Source organism: Salmo trutta, chromosome 2 (genome assembly GCF_901001165.1).
Source record: "Salmo trutta chromosome 2, fSalTru1.1, whole genome shotgun sequence".
Classification (NCBI taxonomy): domain Eukaryota; kingdom Metazoa; phylum Chordata; class Actinopteri; order Salmoniformes; family Salmonidae; genus Salmo; species Salmo trutta.
The window spans coordinates 14,919,523-14,937,186 of NC_042958.1; the positions used below are offsets into that span (position 1 = coordinate 14,919,523).

General features: G+C 42.2%; 2 protein-coding genes across 7 annotated transcripts; one reads left to right on the forward strand and one right to left on the reverse strand.

The window, feature by feature from the left end:
- Positions 1–1,362: 1,362 nt before the first annotated feature.
- Positions 1,363–13,992, forward strand: LOC115151656 (MICOS complex subunit MIC26). 6 transcript variants are annotated; one of them, XM_029695788.1, is made up of 7 exons: positions 1,363–3,941; positions 4,284–4,375; positions 4,680–4,803; positions 4,948–4,980; positions 7,182–7,277; positions 7,912–8,015; positions 13,810–13,992. In XM_029695788.1, exons 1-7 carry the CDS (start codon positions 3,899–3,901, stop codon positions 13,966–13,968), a joined length of 651 nt encoding a protein of 216 aa, XP_029551648.1. In that variant the 5' UTR covers positions 1,363–3,898; the 3' UTR covers positions 13,969–13,992. The 6 variants fall into 6 exon arrangements, with proteins under 6 accessions (XP_029551648.1, XP_029551665.1, XP_029551672.1 ...); XM_029695805.1 differs by having other exon boundaries at positions 7,841–8,015; positions 13,810–13,830; XM_029695812.1 differs by lacking the exon at positions 13,810–13,992 and adding an exon at positions 9,714–10,992 and having other exon boundaries at positions 7,841–8,015.
- LOC115151685 (diamine acetyltransferase 1) lies at positions 13,933–17,166 on the reverse strand. Its single transcript, XM_029695835.1, has 6 exons — positions 16,879–17,166; positions 16,360–16,411; positions 16,179–16,262; positions 15,043–15,144; positions 14,897–14,937; positions 13,933–14,519 (listed from the first exon to the last, which is right to left on the reverse strand). The coding sequence occupies exons 1-6, from the start codon at positions 16,942–16,944 to the stop codon at positions 14,343–14,345; spliced, it is 522 nt and encodes a 173-aa protein (XP_029551695.1). The 5' UTR covers positions 16,945–17,166; the 3' UTR covers positions 13,933–14,342.
- Between the last annotated feature and the right edge of the window lie 498 nt (positions 17,167–17,664).

A 17,664-nucleotide genomic window follows, 5' to 3' on the forward strand; every position in this document is an offset into this window, starting at 1 on the left:
AGTTTCATATTGTTGTAATTATTATGATTCAGTTTTAGCCTACAGTCCTCTGAACCCTCTGTCTGTCTCTCCACCATGTGATGTCATGCAGTTTCTTTGTAACCCCCTCTCTGAGTCTGGGGATTTGGAGTGTGTGTGTGTGTGTGTGTGTGTGTGAGTGGCTAAATGAATGAGCAGAATGAGGGAAAAAAGTATGCACACATCATACTAGTGGGCATGTGAGGAAGTACATTTTTTGTGTCGAAGAGGATGATCATGGTGATGACTACATTGCAATAACACTGTTGATCTGCTGACTGAGAGAACCATGTCAGAGGTCAGGAACAGGGCCGGCTACAGGGCAAGGTTTCCCAAACTTGGTCCTGCCCCCCCCCCCCACCCACGTGGCTGCACGTTTTGGTTTTTGTCCCGGCACTACACAGTGGATTTAAATAATCTGAGCTTGATGATGAGTTGGTTATTTGAATCAGCTGTGTAGTGCTCGGATAAAAACCAAAACGTGCACTCAGGGAGAACCTCAGGACTGAGTTTAAGAAACTATAGATAATTTTTTTTAGGAGCTCAGTCTGGGTCTCAATTTACTGTTAAGAGAATAATAGAACGCTCAAGGTGCAAACAAGTTTCCTCTTGTTTTATCAGTCACTAGCTAGGCTTCCATCCAATTGGCGACAGATTTTCATATATTCTAAAATCCACGTAAAAACAGTATACTGCATTTTCCCACCAGAGATGTTTCCATCAAATGAACTTGTTGCATTTGAACTTGTTGTGCGTGAGGACGTAGTTCACACACTTCTGCGGTTAAATTCCCATGTACCGAATAAAATAGAAGTTCAATGTGTTTCCATCACATTTCAATTCGTGTCAATACCAGAGTGGGCACACTCGCTATATAGAGCAACTCTTTCTCACAAAACATGTTGCTCTATATAGCGAGTGCCCACTCTGGTATTGACACGTGTGCTCTAGCCAACAGCTCGCCAATACAGTGCGGGTATAGCCTACGTCAGGGATGGGTAACTCTAGTCCTCAGGGGCCGGACTGGTGTCACTTTCAAGATCAGGATTAGTTAGTTATTGGTGTCAGATGTTAGCTGGGGCTGGGACAAAAGTGTGACACCAATCAGGCCCCAGAGGACTGGAGTTACCCATCCCTGGCCTACATGATGAGATTATTATGGATCAAATTGTGGATTATTTCTATTTGTCAAACGGCAGCCAAGCATCTGATCATGTCACCAGAATAAGACCCTCGATTATTTATTGGAAAGGAGCATCAAGCTCATCACCGTGCACGTTCACCACCTTGTGAAGTTCATCATTTATTTCATCTGTAGCCTAATAAACTGCATGGTTTCCTGACCAGTTGTAGTGGGAGGACCACACAACATGTCATTGCGGGACAAGTTTATTACGATATGATGGTTATTATATTAATATTTGCACATAAAAGGTTTAAACTGCATAATTCATTTTTCCCAACACAAAAAGGTCCCACCATATCTAACATATTTGGTTTTGTCGACATTTGGAAAGTTTACCAACCAATTTTCTGTTTCATCAGGCTGTCCTGACAACATACCTTACTCGAATAAAAGTTTGGATGGAAATCTGGTTAGTTTTAGTCACTCAATTAGCCATGTCAGCTAATATTTTTTGGAATGTAAATTAGTCTATCCAGTCATCTAATCCTGTAGTAATCATGGCCAAATACCGACCGGGCATGTAGGGAACGTGCCCAGGGGCCTTGACCTCCAGGGGGGCACCTCTGCCCAGAATGTTGGCAGTTAAGCTTTTGTTGTTCACATAGAACAGTTTTACCTCCGATTTGCTTAGTTTAAATACTCCAGGCCACAAGGTGGCACTACCTTGTTTGGCATGTGCCGGTTGTACCTAATGTAAGCTGACTAGCAAGCTGCGCTAATGTTGTTGTTACTAGCAAGAATTTGTAGTAAGCCCTACAAGTCTCGCTTAGGGCCCAACCAAATCTCACTTTGGACCCCCAAAAGGCTAGAGCCGACCATGGACAGGGACGACAGAATGTAAAATATGTAAGATTACACTTGATTTATTGACGTTAACTCTGTCTGCTTTGAGTGTTACTGTGGCTGACTGCTGAAGGGTTTTTTACAAGGAGTAGGGTGTTGGCCACATGTACTAGAAACAACTTTTGATTTAAAAAAAGAAAAGAAAAAGTTGATAGAGAAAAAGAAAATGAGTTTGCATTAAAGATGAAATTGAAATGGACATGGCATTCCTTACTCAATACTCCCAGTAATGCAACGCCATAAACTATTTTTGCCTTCTAATCAAGAGTTGATATCTTGACCGTCAGTTATCTGGCTAACTTATTAATCCTACTTTGTGAAACCCTGACCTTAGTCCTGTCTGTCTCTGTCTGTCCTGTCTGTCTCTGTCTGACTGACAGTTCCTGCTCATCTCTATCTCATTCTTCTTTTCATGAGCAACAATGAAAAGGGCTAAAACACATTATTCTGCAGTTCTGTCTGTCAGCCATTTTTTATGTGTGTTTATCTAACACCCATCCACCACCAGGTAACTTGGTGTGATTGTGGTTTAGAATATGATGTTGATATGATTTGCATTGCAGTAGATCATAGTCTTTATGATGCTTTTAGAGAGAGAGAGAGAGCGAGAGAGATTGTGCCACTTGTTCTGTGCTATACCTCTCCCTCTTCTCTCCTTCCTCTCCTCTATGCAACATCCTCCTGCCTACATTCATGGTTTTATTCAGTCAAACCCCCCAGTGCAGTATTTATGCAGTAGCAGACAAACATACCTTTCCCCGCACAGTCAGTCTGAGCGGTTTGCGGTACTGTATAAATAGCAGGTAGAACCCCTCACAGGTAGAGTAATATATATATATATATATATGTGTGTGTGCTGTGGGCAGTCATGTTTAAACTGAGACTGTTAACATCACTAAGGCAGGTTAGATTTAATATGGTCTTCTGTCGTCATCTCCCATCTCTGTTTGTTTTGTTATCAATGTACATTTTCCCATGTGAAAATGACTATCAATATCATGAACTCTAAGGCCCAGTTGGTTTCCCAGACGTAAAGCTGCTTCTGGACTAAAAAGCAATGTGCAATAGAGAATCTCCATTGAAATAGTATTTTGGGTCCAGGAATAGTATGTCTGGCCAAAGGGCCTATATTATGCCAAACTCCTGTCTTCAAACTGCTGTCTCCCTCTGCTGGTCAACATGTGTATGTACTACTCCTGCTGTTTTTATTTTGGACATGGCTATCTGTATGTCTGTTTGTCATAGCTCAGCATTTATAATCCTCATCAGCCCTTGGTCTCAGTAGGATAAAATAATAGAATATTGAGGATAAAAATACCCTGTATGATGACTATTTGAAAAATAAAAAAATAAATCAGATAAACAATGTATTTACTATAATCTGAGTAGACACTGCTATTTGGAACACTTTGTAATTTCTATCCAGAAATAAATGTTCATACTGTTCAGCTTTTCACCTTTCCTTTTGTGGTTAAGTTAGTTCAGGGATTTCCCAAACTCGGTCCTTGGGACTCCAAGGGCTGCACGTTTCCGTTTGTGCCCTAGCTGATTCAAATAATCAACTAATCATCATGCTTTCGTACTTTTATTCAGCTGTGTAGTGTTATGGCAAAAAACAAAACGTTTACGCCTTAGGGTCCCGAGGACCGAGTTTGAGAAACGGTGATTTAGTGTGTTTGGGAAAGGTGTGTGTGTGTGTGTGTGTGTGTCGTGTGTTCACCTGTGATGCTGACTATAGTGTGCCACCAGATGTCGCTGTTGAAATGCACATCGTTCTAAAATTGCCGAATCTAATGTTTTTTTCCGTTCGAGTCGCCGTACAAAAACAAAAGTCACTAGGCAGGAAGAGAAATGTCAAACTTTGGTAAACTGGTAATGGCTCAACTTTTCTCTTGTAAGATGCATTCGGGTTATTATAGACTATTACACTCGTAGCTAATGACAGACTACAGTATGACAACATTAATAATACCGTTGTAAAGCGTGATGATGGTGGTGGGGCTGAGCATTGGCTGAAACGTTAGCAAAACGTCTTCTCTTTTAGTCATGGCTATGACATGACTGGACGAAACAGTATTTTTTTTTAGCAGTCCTAGACTAATAGCTTTATTCTTTATTTTGAGCAGAACATTCCCCTTAGTGTAACTTACTCTCAAATACCTGCCATGAATGTCCTGACTCCTGCCATACATTTACCATAAAGTAACTGTCCTCATCACGATGTGTCTGCTGTCAGGTGTCCTGGGCTTGATGACCGGGACTGCAACTGTCTTGGCCGCTAGAGAGGTCAAGGAGAAACTGGCAGCTCTGAGTCTCAGTATTGAAGAGGTAGCTAGTATGGCTTTCCTGTCCCTCTAATGTCCTGTCCAGGAACACTTATGTGGCAGTTATGTGAAGCAGGGGCGTGGGCCTGGGTGGACACAGGCCCACCAACTGGGGAGCCAGGCCTGCCCAAATTTCTGTTGGCCCCCCACCAATGAATTTCTGGCTACGATCCAGATATGAATGGACAGATCTTATCTGCTAATAATGTCTGTTTTGGTGTTTGTGTTGGCTCCCACACAGGCCTTTGCAGATTACATTTATTTGACAGGACAACGTAGTCTACTGGATTAAAGTGTGTGTGTTTCAGCTCCCGTCCCTCTACACTACTCCCGAGCTGCAGGTCAACTATGTGGAGTCAAGAGGCGGGGCCAGTGGAACAGGGTGTGGCCGAGCTGAGGAAATGGGCCGAGCCTGTCACCGACCAGTGTCAGGTATACCTCTTCCTCAGCGACGTATGTACCTATCATCTGGAACAAGATGGGTGTATCTAGGAAATCACAAGTGGCATCTCCCTCATTATCTTGTTGAATGCTGAGATTTAAGAATGTTTGTGGTAATTGTTTGTTTTCCTGCAGGAAACGGGTCTGGTTGCCCTGGAGAAAGCAGAGGTAGGTGACAGACACTGTCTACTAAGACTAGACATACAAACACACACTAGTGGTGCACGGATCAGCTGTTTGTTCACCTGCACCCATCCGCAATTGCTAATAAGCCATCCTCAACCTCCCGGCTATATGTGATAAAATGAAAATCTAAGGCCCACACCCGACCCAACCCGCTAATATAGAAAACACCCGACCCTAACCCGCTAATATAGAAAACACCCGACCCTAACCCGCTAATATAGAAAACGCCCGACCCTAACCCGCTAATATAGAAAACGCCCGACCCTAACCCGCTAATATAGAAAACACCCGACCCTAACCCGCTAATATAGAAAACACCCGACCCTAACCCGCTAATATAGAAAACGCCCGACCCTAACCCGCTAATATAGAAAACGCCCGACCCTAACCCGCTAATATAGAAAACGCCCGACCCTAACCCGCTAATATAGAAAACGCCCGACCCTAACCCGCTAATATAGAAAACGCCCGACCCTAACCCGCTAATATAGAAAACACCCGACCCTAACCCGCTAATATAGAAAACACCCGACCCTAACCCGCTAATATAGAAAACGCCCGACCCTAACCCGCTAATATAGAAAACGCCCGACCCTAACCCGCTAATATAGAAAACGCCCGACCCTAACCCGCTAATATAGAAAACACCCGACCCTAACCCGCTAATATAGAAAACACCCGACCCTAACCCGCTAATATAGAAAACACCCGACCCTAACCCGCTAATATAGAAAATGCGTTGTAGGCTACAGTCAGTGACTGGCCGAACAATTTTTTTACAGGGGGTGCAGGACTTCTTTTGACTGATTTTTAAATGTGTTTTGGCTCATAATTTCCAACATTTTGGTTGGCTAGTTCTTAGTTAACTTGTCTATAATTAGATACATGAAGCTTCTCTTTTGTCATTATATGTTGCCCTAGAAAAAAAAGAAACCCTTGCTCACTAGAATAATGTCCTAAATCGATAGAATGAATGCTTCAATATAGTTGACATCTGTAAAGTTTTCACTGTCATCTCTGCTTCTTTCGTTTCGGGACCGGGGAGAAAATGCAATAGCTTAAAAAAAAACGGAAAGATGACCGGTTGTAAGGAAATAGAAAGATGTAAAAACAACCTAATATGTGTTCGGCTTGGATGCATATTTTATGTATTTTGAAATAAGCTATCAGCTTTTATGATTCTGATAGGCTACCTTCTGTATTTTTATCTAACTGCACGTTTGCAATTCTCTTAAAGTGCTGAAAGAAATAAATCATATTTCAAAATGTGTCCTACATTTGGTGTATAATTTTACTGCAAGAAATGCTTAATTCTTCAGGAGTTAATATTAAGGCTATGTGAGAGGTTATAGACCTACAGTCAGTGTCCAGATTTCAGTTTCCATTTAACCCAGTAAAAGGCCTATTTGAAGTCCACGTCTTGTGACTCAAATTTGTATAGCGCCTCACAATCATTACACAACATAGCTGGCACTGCTATCATCCTTTTTTACCACTTTTCCAAATCTTTCACAAACATTACTTTTCTGTCCCTCCCTTCTCCATTTCACAGCTTTTCTCTTATTAAACTCAGACATTGTCTTTTTTTGCCTCTGTGAATTGAACTGCTTTTTCTGCCCATTCACAAAAGCATTTGGTGATTGGCGTGTAGGATATTTGTCGCGAGTACAGTTAGGCCCTAAAGTTTAGGCTTACGCACTAATGCCAGATATAATGAAAGAAAAACCTCAATGTAGCCTATAGCTAGAAATTGCACAAGAATTATACATTTATGGATTTTTAAATGTATTCTCTCTTTATTCAACCCGCATGCCACCCACCCGCCCTTCATCCACACAATATTTAATGACCTTAAACCTGCCCTCCCCGCATATATAACTGCGGGGATGGCGGTTTATGAGTCAACCCGCGCATAACTAACACACATTGAGCTTTCTGTCCATTTTTTAATTTTGGGAAAAGACTTGGATATACTGAAGCATAGATTAAGGTTCTCTCTATCTCCTCTCCGTGATGTCATATCCTGTGGAACAGGAAGTCTACAGGACTGTAGAGCCCACTGTGAGCACCTCCATCAGGACATTGAGAGATGAGACGCACATCCTCCAGATACTTTCATTTACATGCCATATTATGGATGCATACTTAATTGTGTTCTCTCTCTTTCTCTCACACACACACAGAGACGTACGAGTTCCTCAAAGATCCTCCTCCTGAGCTCTATCCTAGCGTCGGGGTGGTTGGCTTCTCTGGCTTCCTAGGACTGTACCTGGCCAAAGGTAACATTTACAGTGCCTTCAGAAAGTATTCACACGCCTTGACTTTTTCCACATTTCGTTGTTACAAAGTGGGATTCAACTGGATTTAGTTGTCTTTTTTTGTCAACGATCTACACAATACTGTAATGCCAAAGTGGAAGAAAAATTCCAACATTTGTATAAAAAAAAAAAGATAAAACATAAAATATATTGATTAGATAAGTATTCAACCCCCTGAGTCAATACATGTTAGAATCACATTTGACAAACATTTTCAGGTCTTGCCATAGATTTTCAAGCAGATTTAAGTCAAAACTGTAACTCGGCCAATCAGGAACATGGGGTATCAAAAAGGAAGGAGGACCAAGGCACTCTTCATATAATTAATTAAAATGCCTTTATTTGTATGGGATGTTCAATAGAAACAAAGTTTTAAAAATCCGATGCGTTTCGGGGTATTGTGTGTAGGCCAGTGACCAAAAAAATCTAAAATCAATTTTAAATTCAGGCTTTAACATGACAAAATGTGGAAAAGGTCAAGGGGTGTGAATACCGTACCAGTACCAGTCTCTCTGTCTCTCTAGGTTCCAGGGTGAAGAGGCTGGTGTTTCCTGTAGGGTTAATGGCTCTCAGTGCTTCCATGTTCTACCCCCAGCAGGCAACCTCCTTAGCCAAGGTCTGTGTGTGTCTTCCACCCCTTTCCCTCTCTCTCCCCAACGGGAAGGGCTGTGGTTTCCTGTAGGAAGTTCTGGCTGTGAGGTAAGCGTGTGTGTGTGTGTGTGGTCAGTAGTCTGCCCGTTCATTTTAAAGCGGTGTCCCATGCTGTTGCGTAGAAGCCTGGGATATTTTGGGTCTGTTTTATGTGGTTGTCTGAGAGACACACCCAGAGAGGATACAGGTGTGTATGTATGTGTGTGTGCACCAACTCAGACAGACAGGAGGGATGATAGAAGAGGGGGTGATTATAGAAGCAGGATAGGAAAGTGATGAGTAAACAGCAGATGAGAGGGAGGATGGAAAGCTGTGACCTCTGACTGGGGTAATGGATGTAGTTTTGTGAGTTATGGTCAGTTTAAATCAAATACAATTGAGTTTTATTTGTCACGTGCGCCGAATACAACAGGTATTTAACCTTACAGTTAAATGCTTACTTACAAGCCCTTAACCAACAATGCAGTTTTAAGAAAATCCCTAAAAAAGTAAGAGGTAAGAATAACAAATAATTAAAGAGCAGCAGTAAATAACAATAGCGAGGCTATATACAGGGGGTACCGGTACAATGTGTCAATGTGCAGGGGCACCGGTGTCGAGGTAATTATGTACATGTAGGTAGAGTTATTAAAGTGGCTATGCATAGGTAATAACAGAGTAGCAGCAGTGTGGGGGGGCAGGGCAATGCAAATAGTCTTGGTAGCCATTTGATTAGATGATCAGGAGTCTTATGGCTTGGGGGTAGAAGCTGTTTAGAAGCCTCTTGGACCTAGACTTGGTGTTCCGGTACCGCTTGCCATGCGGTAGCAGAGAGAACAGTCTATGACTAGGGTGGCTGGAGTCTTTGTCAATTTTGTACGTACATATTTCTCGTTGGGGTATGTACGTACAGTCACTGTGGGGACAACGTCCTCGATGCCCTTATTGATAAAGCCAGTGACTGATGTGGTGTACTCCTCAATGTCATCGGAAGAATCCCGGAACATATTCCAGTCTGTGAAAGCAAAACAGTCCGGTAGTTTAGCATCCGCTTCATCTGACCACTTTTTTATAGACCGAGTCACTGGTGCTTCCTGCTTTAATTTTAGCTTGTAAGCAGGAGGGAGGATAGAATTATGGTCAGATTTGCTAAAGGGAGGACGAGGTAGAGCTTTGTACGCTTCTCTGTGCGTAGAGTAAAGGTGGTCAATAATTTGTTTTCCCTCTGGTTGCACATGTATCATGCTGATAGAAATTTGGTAAAACTGATTTAAGTTTCCCTGCATTAAAGTCCCCAGCCACTAGGAGCGCCGCCTTTGGATGAGTGTTTTCCTGTTTGTTTATGGAGGAATACAGCTCATTGAGTGCGGTTTTAGTGCCAGCCTTGGTCTGTGGTGATATGTAGACAGCTACGAAGACACTTAATTTGTGATTTAGTGTGTATTGGGTGTTTAATGATCCGGGGGGGGTCAACTGCAAGTGCTGTTTAATTGTTTGTTTTAGTATTCTAGTTTTCTTTCTAACAAAGATATCTGCATATATTTCAGGATGTTGTGTATCCCTGGAAATAATCTGATTCATGTAAACATTAGTTTGAAAACATAGTTGTCCAAAAAAAGTGGTCTCTTGGCATAATTGACCTATGAATGAGGTAAATTGATCCGCGGAACAGGGTAAATAAATTAAGCCTCCTACACATTTCTGTACTGGATGAAATATGACCACTACCTTTTTAAAGCCATGTCTATCTTTATTTCCCAAACACAGTTCAACACCATTTGAAGATCACAGGCATCTGAAGCAACACTTTGTACCTTTTTTTAACACTTCGAAGCCAGTTCCACTGCATTTTTTTCATTGTTCCCCTCTAATCAGGGACTGATTTAGATCTGGGACCCCAGGTGGGTGCAATTAATTATCAGGAAGAACAGGAAACCAGCAGGCTCCAGACCTTGTAGGGTAAGAGTTGAATACTCCTGCTCTAACACAATACATTCATTTGACTTTTTTTGGACCTCACTTGCGGTCCACTTTTCCCATGTGGTTTCTTCCTTCACAGACTCCATGAAATGATGACCTCTTCCTAAATATTTGGTCAAATTATTAATTTTATGTATGGGTGGCTCCCTTATTTGAATTTTGGAACTAGATGTTCATATACTGAGGATGTTACAGCATGTTATCACACCCACCAGTGCTGAGAGCCTGCTGTAACTGTTATTAACATCATCTATGCCTAAACTGGTTTTGGGTGGTTTGAACAACCCATTGATAACCAGGTTCTTGTTGTAAACGACAATTTGTTTTCAATGACATGACCTGGATTAGAGGTGAAATAAACTATGTAGGTCTGTACCTGTGGATAGAATACACATTCAACACCCCTATATACACAGCGCCTCCGTGGCCTACAAACACAGGCACACACAACACCCCCCATACACCTCTATCTGTCTCTCCTGTAACATGATACATCCCATTTCCTCCTGCTCTGTTACCATCCCAACTAACCATGCCAACGGACACCCTCGACTCCTGTCAGCTGTCCTCTGACCTCAATTGAATGTTTTATGTCTAGCCAAATCTTAATGCTCATAGTATTTTTTTTTGCTATTTATGTATTTATTTCCAGAGACATCCCCCCATCAATGATCCACTGCAGAGTGCACTACATAAATGATTTCAAAAGTTGAAATTTATTTGAGCATTGTGGTGTGTATATATATATTTTTTTAAGTATTTTGTGTTTCAGATTAGGATTTTGTTTGTTTTTGTATTGATTGTCCACCCCCAGAAATCTATTTTCTAGGAAGAGAAATGGTCCTAATACATTAATCTCATATCTGATTGTGAGTGTGTTATTGCTGATAAACACAAGTGCATATTTACCAGTGTTGTTTTCATGGACTGCGTATGCCTCTAGCATTCTCAAAGAGAGGGTAGTCTGTTCATACTCTATGGGATATTCTGGTCATGTCTGAAGGCTTTTATGTGTGCAATTAGTTGTTCAAACTTGGACTGTTCCCACCCCATAAAACTTACATAAGGAGAAAAAAGATAGAGGAAGCAGTTCATCTGCAACTCCAGCCTGGCCCCACATCTTGATGTGCTTTAGCCAACTCTACCAACCCTTACTGATGGGACCAGGCTAACACTACTGTACAAACGGAATCTGCTGTAACCCTGACCAAATGATCACTGCAGTTGTTTTGAAGTAGACTCCAGTTTCCCTCTGCAGTGAGGGTGAGCGAGTTAGTAGGGTAGGTATATTGGGGGTGGGAGTGTGTTGGTGTGGCTTGACACTCGATCTTGACGCCGTGGGAGGTGTGACCCACTAGGGTCTTGTTTGTGTGACAATGCCTGTATTTGTGCAACCAAGTGATCAACACGTGTGTGTGCCAGAATAGAACATTGTGTTATGGTTGGATAGGTTGTGTAAAGACCCCATGGGGAGTTACGTGTTTTAATCTCCCTGATGTGTCTTTAAAGAGATTGAACCCTCGGTCTCAGCCTATGGTTAATCAGTAAACGGGCAGCGCTTAAAGCTCTGGACATAAACATGTCAGGTTCAAAGGTCAGTGAGGCTCATGGGAGTCTATGAAAATATTATGGCTTGTCTTAAGATGAAGGATGCTGTCTCTTTTCTCCACCCCCCTGTCCTTCCCTCATTCTCTCAGATGTAAATATTGTGGTCTATGCTGTACGTGGATCAACAGTAACTAAGTCATGTAAACACTGTCCTGCCCTATTTCCTACCAGCTTTCAGAGTTCATATGAGGGTTTAGGGTTTGAGTTTATTTTATTTTTACAGGGACAGTGCACATTAATCAACATTTCAGTAACATTTTCAACCGCAGTCCCTGGGCAGGTTATTAAAAACAATATAGACAATCATTGAGCAGTGAGCACACGCAGAGCAACATAGGACAAGCAAGATGTAGCATACAGACAGAGCAACAGGACAAAATCCATAAAAGCAACAGTGTTTCTACACCGCACAAGCTACAGACATGGAAAGCGGCAATACACAGCTAGGGATTATGTTCACAAATCTGATTGACCTTTAGCCATGTCTTCATGCATTTTGTGAAAGTGTGATATGTGGTGCAGTTATGTGTGTCTGATGGCAGTGTATTCCAGACATGGGAAGCTCTCACAGAGAAAGCAGATTTACTAAAGGTGCTTTTCCTTAAGGGAACTATACAGTCACCTCTGATGGCAGACCTTGTGGATCTGCTGCCATATGTTTGGGTTTTCTGTTTAACAAAAATACTGAGTGGAGGGGGAGCCAGGCCATTTAGGATCTTGAATACAAGACATGCGTCGGTGTATTGCACAAGATTTTCCCAACTCAGGAGCTTATGCTTTCTGAGGATGTAACAGTGATGATTCTATCAAGCACTTTGAGAGCCTGTTTGTAGACAGACTGAATAGGTTTTAATGTTGTACAGCAAGCTTGGGCCCAACTAGTCAAGCGGGGGAGCATCATAGATTTTAAGTACAGTTTTGCTACCTCTGTAGTCATAATTTCGTATAAATCGGAAATTAGCTAGGTTGAATTTGGTTATTTGAATTACCTTTTTCACATGCTTTTTAAAAGAGAGGTTGGAATCAAGTATGATGCCAAGGTACTTAAAATCAGATACCACCTGGAGCTTCTCCCCTGACACAGACATCTGGCTCAGTAGCATCTGCTGCCTTTGTGAAGAACATGCAAACAGTTTTTTTCACATTGAGATGCAATCACGAGTCACTGAGCCACTTTGTAACCTGGACCATTACAGTAGTGAGTTCTTGCGCAGCTTGTTCGCTCTTTGTATGCACATATCACTGTATACATCTGAACTTCAGATGGAGGGCAGATCATTAATGTACAGGCTGTACGTTAATGATCTGAGGCCCCAGTATTGACCCTTGGGGCACGCCCACATCATAGCTAAGAGTGGGCGACAGCTCATTGCTCACTGAGTTCTGCCTTCAAGGTATGATTTCATCCGCGGGTGGAGTACAACTGTCCAAAGACAATGGAAGACTATCGCTCCTTTAGTTGGTTGTTACTGAACTTGAAACTGCTCGGTTCTCAAACACACACATTTGGCTAAAGCCAAATAGAAAAATGAGAGATGTGAAACTTCATAATTAGAGCGTTAGGCCTTTTCTCTGGGTTTAGTTTCTGAGTGTTGGATCTGTCTCTGTCTGGGCAAACAGTTGGGATGCAGTGTTTGTATATTCTAAACTGGGACACTACTGCCACGTCCTGACCAGTATAAGGGGTTATTGTAGTTTGGTCAGGACGTGGCAGGGGGTATTTGTTTTGTGGTTTAATGGGATATGTATTTCTGTAAGAGGGGTGTTTGATTTGTGTTCTGGGGTATTGTTCTTGTTTTGTATTTCTATGGTTTTCTGTTGTGTATTTCTTTGTTGGCCTGGTATGGCTCTCAATCAGGAACAGCTGTACATCGTTGTTTCTGATTGAGAGTCATACTTAGGTAGCCCTTTTTTCACCTGTGGTTTGTGGGAAGTTGTGGTTGCATAGCTGTGTGCTTTAGCCTGCAATCCTGTTCGTGCTATCGTTTTCTTGTTTTGTTTGTGTTCAATAAAGTCATTATGAGCACTCAACCCGCTGCGCCTTGGTCCACTACGTACGACGACCGTTACAACTACACTGTTAGGTTGTGAAAGTGTTTGTTGTTCAGGCAATGCTGTAGTGAATGTTCAGTCAGTGAAAAACAAACCATCACATTGATATGCATTTCTACGCCCCTGGTTTCTGCAAGATCTGACTAGAACGTTTGTGTGCCTGCGTGTGTTCCACTCCTCTGTTCTCCATAGACTTAACAGACCACACATTCCCCTTTCACAGAGGAAGAGAAAGTATGACAGAGGAGGCGAGAAAGAGGACAAGGCTGATGACATCACCATTCTGGGATTTCATTGTAAAGCCCCCGGCTTCCTAGATCTAGAGAAGTCAGTCACCACACAAATACGCTCTGAACCTTTTAATTGCAAAAACACACATTAAAACTACAAATGACTATAATTTAGGAGTAGTTACCTAGATTGGTCTATAAGGAAATGGAGCACGCTACACCCTTTCAGGTTCTAGATAGGATTCCTACACAAAAGGCTTTAAGGTTTGTTGATTAGCAGAATAAACTACATCAACTACTAAAATGATGGCTTTAGATAAAATATTTGATCTATTAAAATAAGTATTCATGAACCCTAAATGAAGCGATTAGTAATGTTTAATGCCCCTTTTTAATAATATTTATCTATTGTCAGTAGTCACACCCCACTGCTGAAGTGAGAGACAGGCAAATAATTAACTGAATTGAAATTGACCCCAAGTCTCTCACTCCAATCCCCATCTTTCTCTGTGTCTCTGGGGCCAGCTCACTCTTCGGGGCCGGATGACATCTTGAGGAGAGAGCTCTTGCCGATCTTGAAGAGTCTCCATCCCTCCTCCAGAGAGAGGTCTGCGGCGCCGCGACGCTTGTAGAACTCTATCGACGCCTGGTTGCCCTCGGCGACGATGAAGTGCATGCTGCTGCAGCGAGACTTGACCGCCGTCTGAGGGGGAGAGAGGGAGAGAGCAGGCGTCAGCGCACATGCACCGGACAGTGATTGTGAGCTTTCCCCACCCCCCTTACACAAAGCCATCCGAATCTAAAAATCAGCTTTTCCTGCGAACACCCTTTCTCTTTTCCCAATACATATTCATTGATTATTTCAACAGCAATAAACAAACAGAACAGGAGTGGAATCAGCTATTTGTATAAAGACTCATAACTCACTGAAATGGGCTCTACAGAAAGTATGGAATTCTGTTTGAGTCATTGACCTACTTCTACAACAGGATTCTGACCAGAGCCATGTAAAAACTGTCTGACATCTACCATCTAGTTGGTACGATGTTTGTACTGTGTAATAACTCCTAAGTTACTCACATGACTGAGGAGCTTGAGGATCTCTGAGCCGATGCCAAACCCTGGTGGAAAAAGAAGAGATAAGACAATGGGAAAGCAGTAAAAATGGACGGACGATGAGAATTTATGGTTACTGGTCAGGTCAGAGGGGAAGTGTTTGTGCTTACCCCTGTACTCTTTCATGACGAAGAAGTCTTCCAGGTAAAGCAGCTTGCCGATCCAGGGGTCATAGGTGAAGTAGTACATGGCAAAGCCAATTACCACAGGACCTAGACAAATAAGTAACCATATAAATACAAGCCAAACGTAGTATAACAGAGCTTGTACCAGAGTTACCCCAAAACACTGAATGAAGGTCAGTTCAGCATTCTGCCCTAAATGGTTATGAGCAGCCAGGATGTGGGGTGGCAGATCACAGATCTGTGATTAAGGATAACTTCAACCTTCAGCTCTAAATTCAGTCTGGTTTTAGTGAGGCCAGAGAGGACTGTAGAGGAGACGTGTCAGTTGGGCAGTGGTGTAAAGTACTTAACTAAAATACTTTAAAGTACTACTTAAGTAGTATTTGGGGGTATCTGTACTTTACTGTTTATATTTTCCATTCAACTTTTACTTCACTACATTCCTAAAGAAAATAAGGTACTTTTTACTCTATACATTTTCCCTGACACCCAAAAGTACTTGTTACATTTTGAATTCTTAGCAGGACAGGGAAAATTGTCGCATTTATCAAGAAAACATCCCTGGACATCCCTACTGCCTCTGATCTGGCGGACTCACTAAACACACATGCTTCATTTGTAAATTGTCTGAGTGTTGACGATAGCCCCTGGCTATCCGTAAATGTAATAAAAAAACAAAATAGTGCAGTCTTTTACTCAGATACTATTTTACTGGGTGACTTTCACAATACAGTACTTTTACCACCACTGCAGTTGGGGTTGTGTTGGGAGAATTGAAAGGCATGCAGTTTCACACAAACGTGTCTGACACGCACACACAGACCATAAGAGGAAGTAAGACAATGTGTACCCATCAGCCTCTCGCTGAGAGAGACAAACGTGTACAGCTACAATGTTTCAAACCTACATACTTCTCAAACAGAAAGTTTAAGTAAAGTGTTGGGCTCCTCCCAGACACCAAAGATCATGCAATTGTGTACACTGACAATATAACTGAAGAGAGAGATGTCTGTATACAGTACAAACTGGGCTAACAGGTTTGATCTATGTTTGGCATAGGGAAAGTAACTACATGCATTGAGAGGCAATGTTGGGGGGACTGGAGATTCACAATCTCTTACCATTGTTGTTGCTCTGCTCACTGGGGTCTTCTGCCACTAGGCAGTGGTAAAATGGGTGGTCCCCAAATCCGTCCTCAAGCAGATCTGTTTATACAAACGTTATAAATGCAATTTAAGCTCTGTGTGCAGTCAATCACATGGTAAGCAGGACATAAGTGGTTTTAGTTTCATTCAGACTTACCTTTCTCAGTCAGTATCACTTGATCTTCCATGTCTTCATATTTAGCCAGTTCCTAAACAGAAGCGGAAACAAGAGCAAGTCAAATGGGGAACGTGTATCCCTGACTGATAGGTGACCGTCAACGGACAGAACAACTTTAACGTTATAAACACCTCAAACGGAGGAAACAAGGCTCCTTGCCAACGTAAACAATTAAACTACAGAGCCAACTGTGATACCGACGGATATCCTGAGGAAATCGTCGGTAATTATGTCACCTTCAGACACAAGTTTGCAGAGTTTCTTTGAATGAAGTCAAACAAAACGGTTTCGTCTAGGCTTAAGCAGGGCTACAAAATAACAACAAAGAAAGGGTCTCAAATTCAGGGCGAGGGCCAGATTGTTGTGTAGTGTAGGCTAAACATACTTCAGTATACTTTCCAACAACTTTTGCAAAACAAAAATGAAGTAAATCTACGCAAAACAGTAGACAGTGCATTTAGTTATTCTCCTCGTCAAATGTTTTTGTTTACGGCCTACCTTTATGAGTCGCAGTATGTCAGGCACATCTTTGGGTTCCGCTTTCCGCAATTTAAAACGGTCCATTTTCTCCTTTTACTCTTTTTCCCTTTTCTCACTAAACCTCTGTATGTGAAGTGAAGCAGGAGAAGTTTCTTCATTCGCGTCCCAGGAGTTTAAACCTCCGCAGTCAGTCTGGGATCCTGACGCCTATGTCGGGAGAGTTTACATGCAGCAGTAACCTATCTGGGTCGGATCAGCTGGACTGGATCGGGCTTTGTCTCGCACCGCGGTTTTATACGGACCGATGGGGGTTGGCGAGGTTAACCGGAACTCGGCAGTTTCTGGCCAATTGGAACGAAAGATCTACGACACGTCGCAAGTTTCTCTGTCGTTTTCTCCGGTCAAGAGATAACTTGCCTGACGAGTCACCCTGAGTTTATTGGCTTTATTTCACAAGTTATAAATAGGGCCATTCTGCTGCTCGCTACGACGTAATTTGGTTGGGTAGCCAGGCAACGAGAAAACAGCTTCAAATGATATTATTTTCACTGCATCTAGCCTAGTCTGTACTTTAGCACTTTTTTCTTTAAATGTCTTTAACTATTTATAGATAGTGGAGTTCTACATAATGTATTGAGTAGAAATATCTACAGAAATTGGTTACATAGATTTTGCACAGGCCAAGACTACAGTGGAATGGCCGATAATAACAGGCTCAGTAGCCTATGTAATTACTGGATTGTAGCCAGTGCAGCACGACCAGTTACTTTTATATAGACCCTGGATTGCTGATCCTAGTAGGAC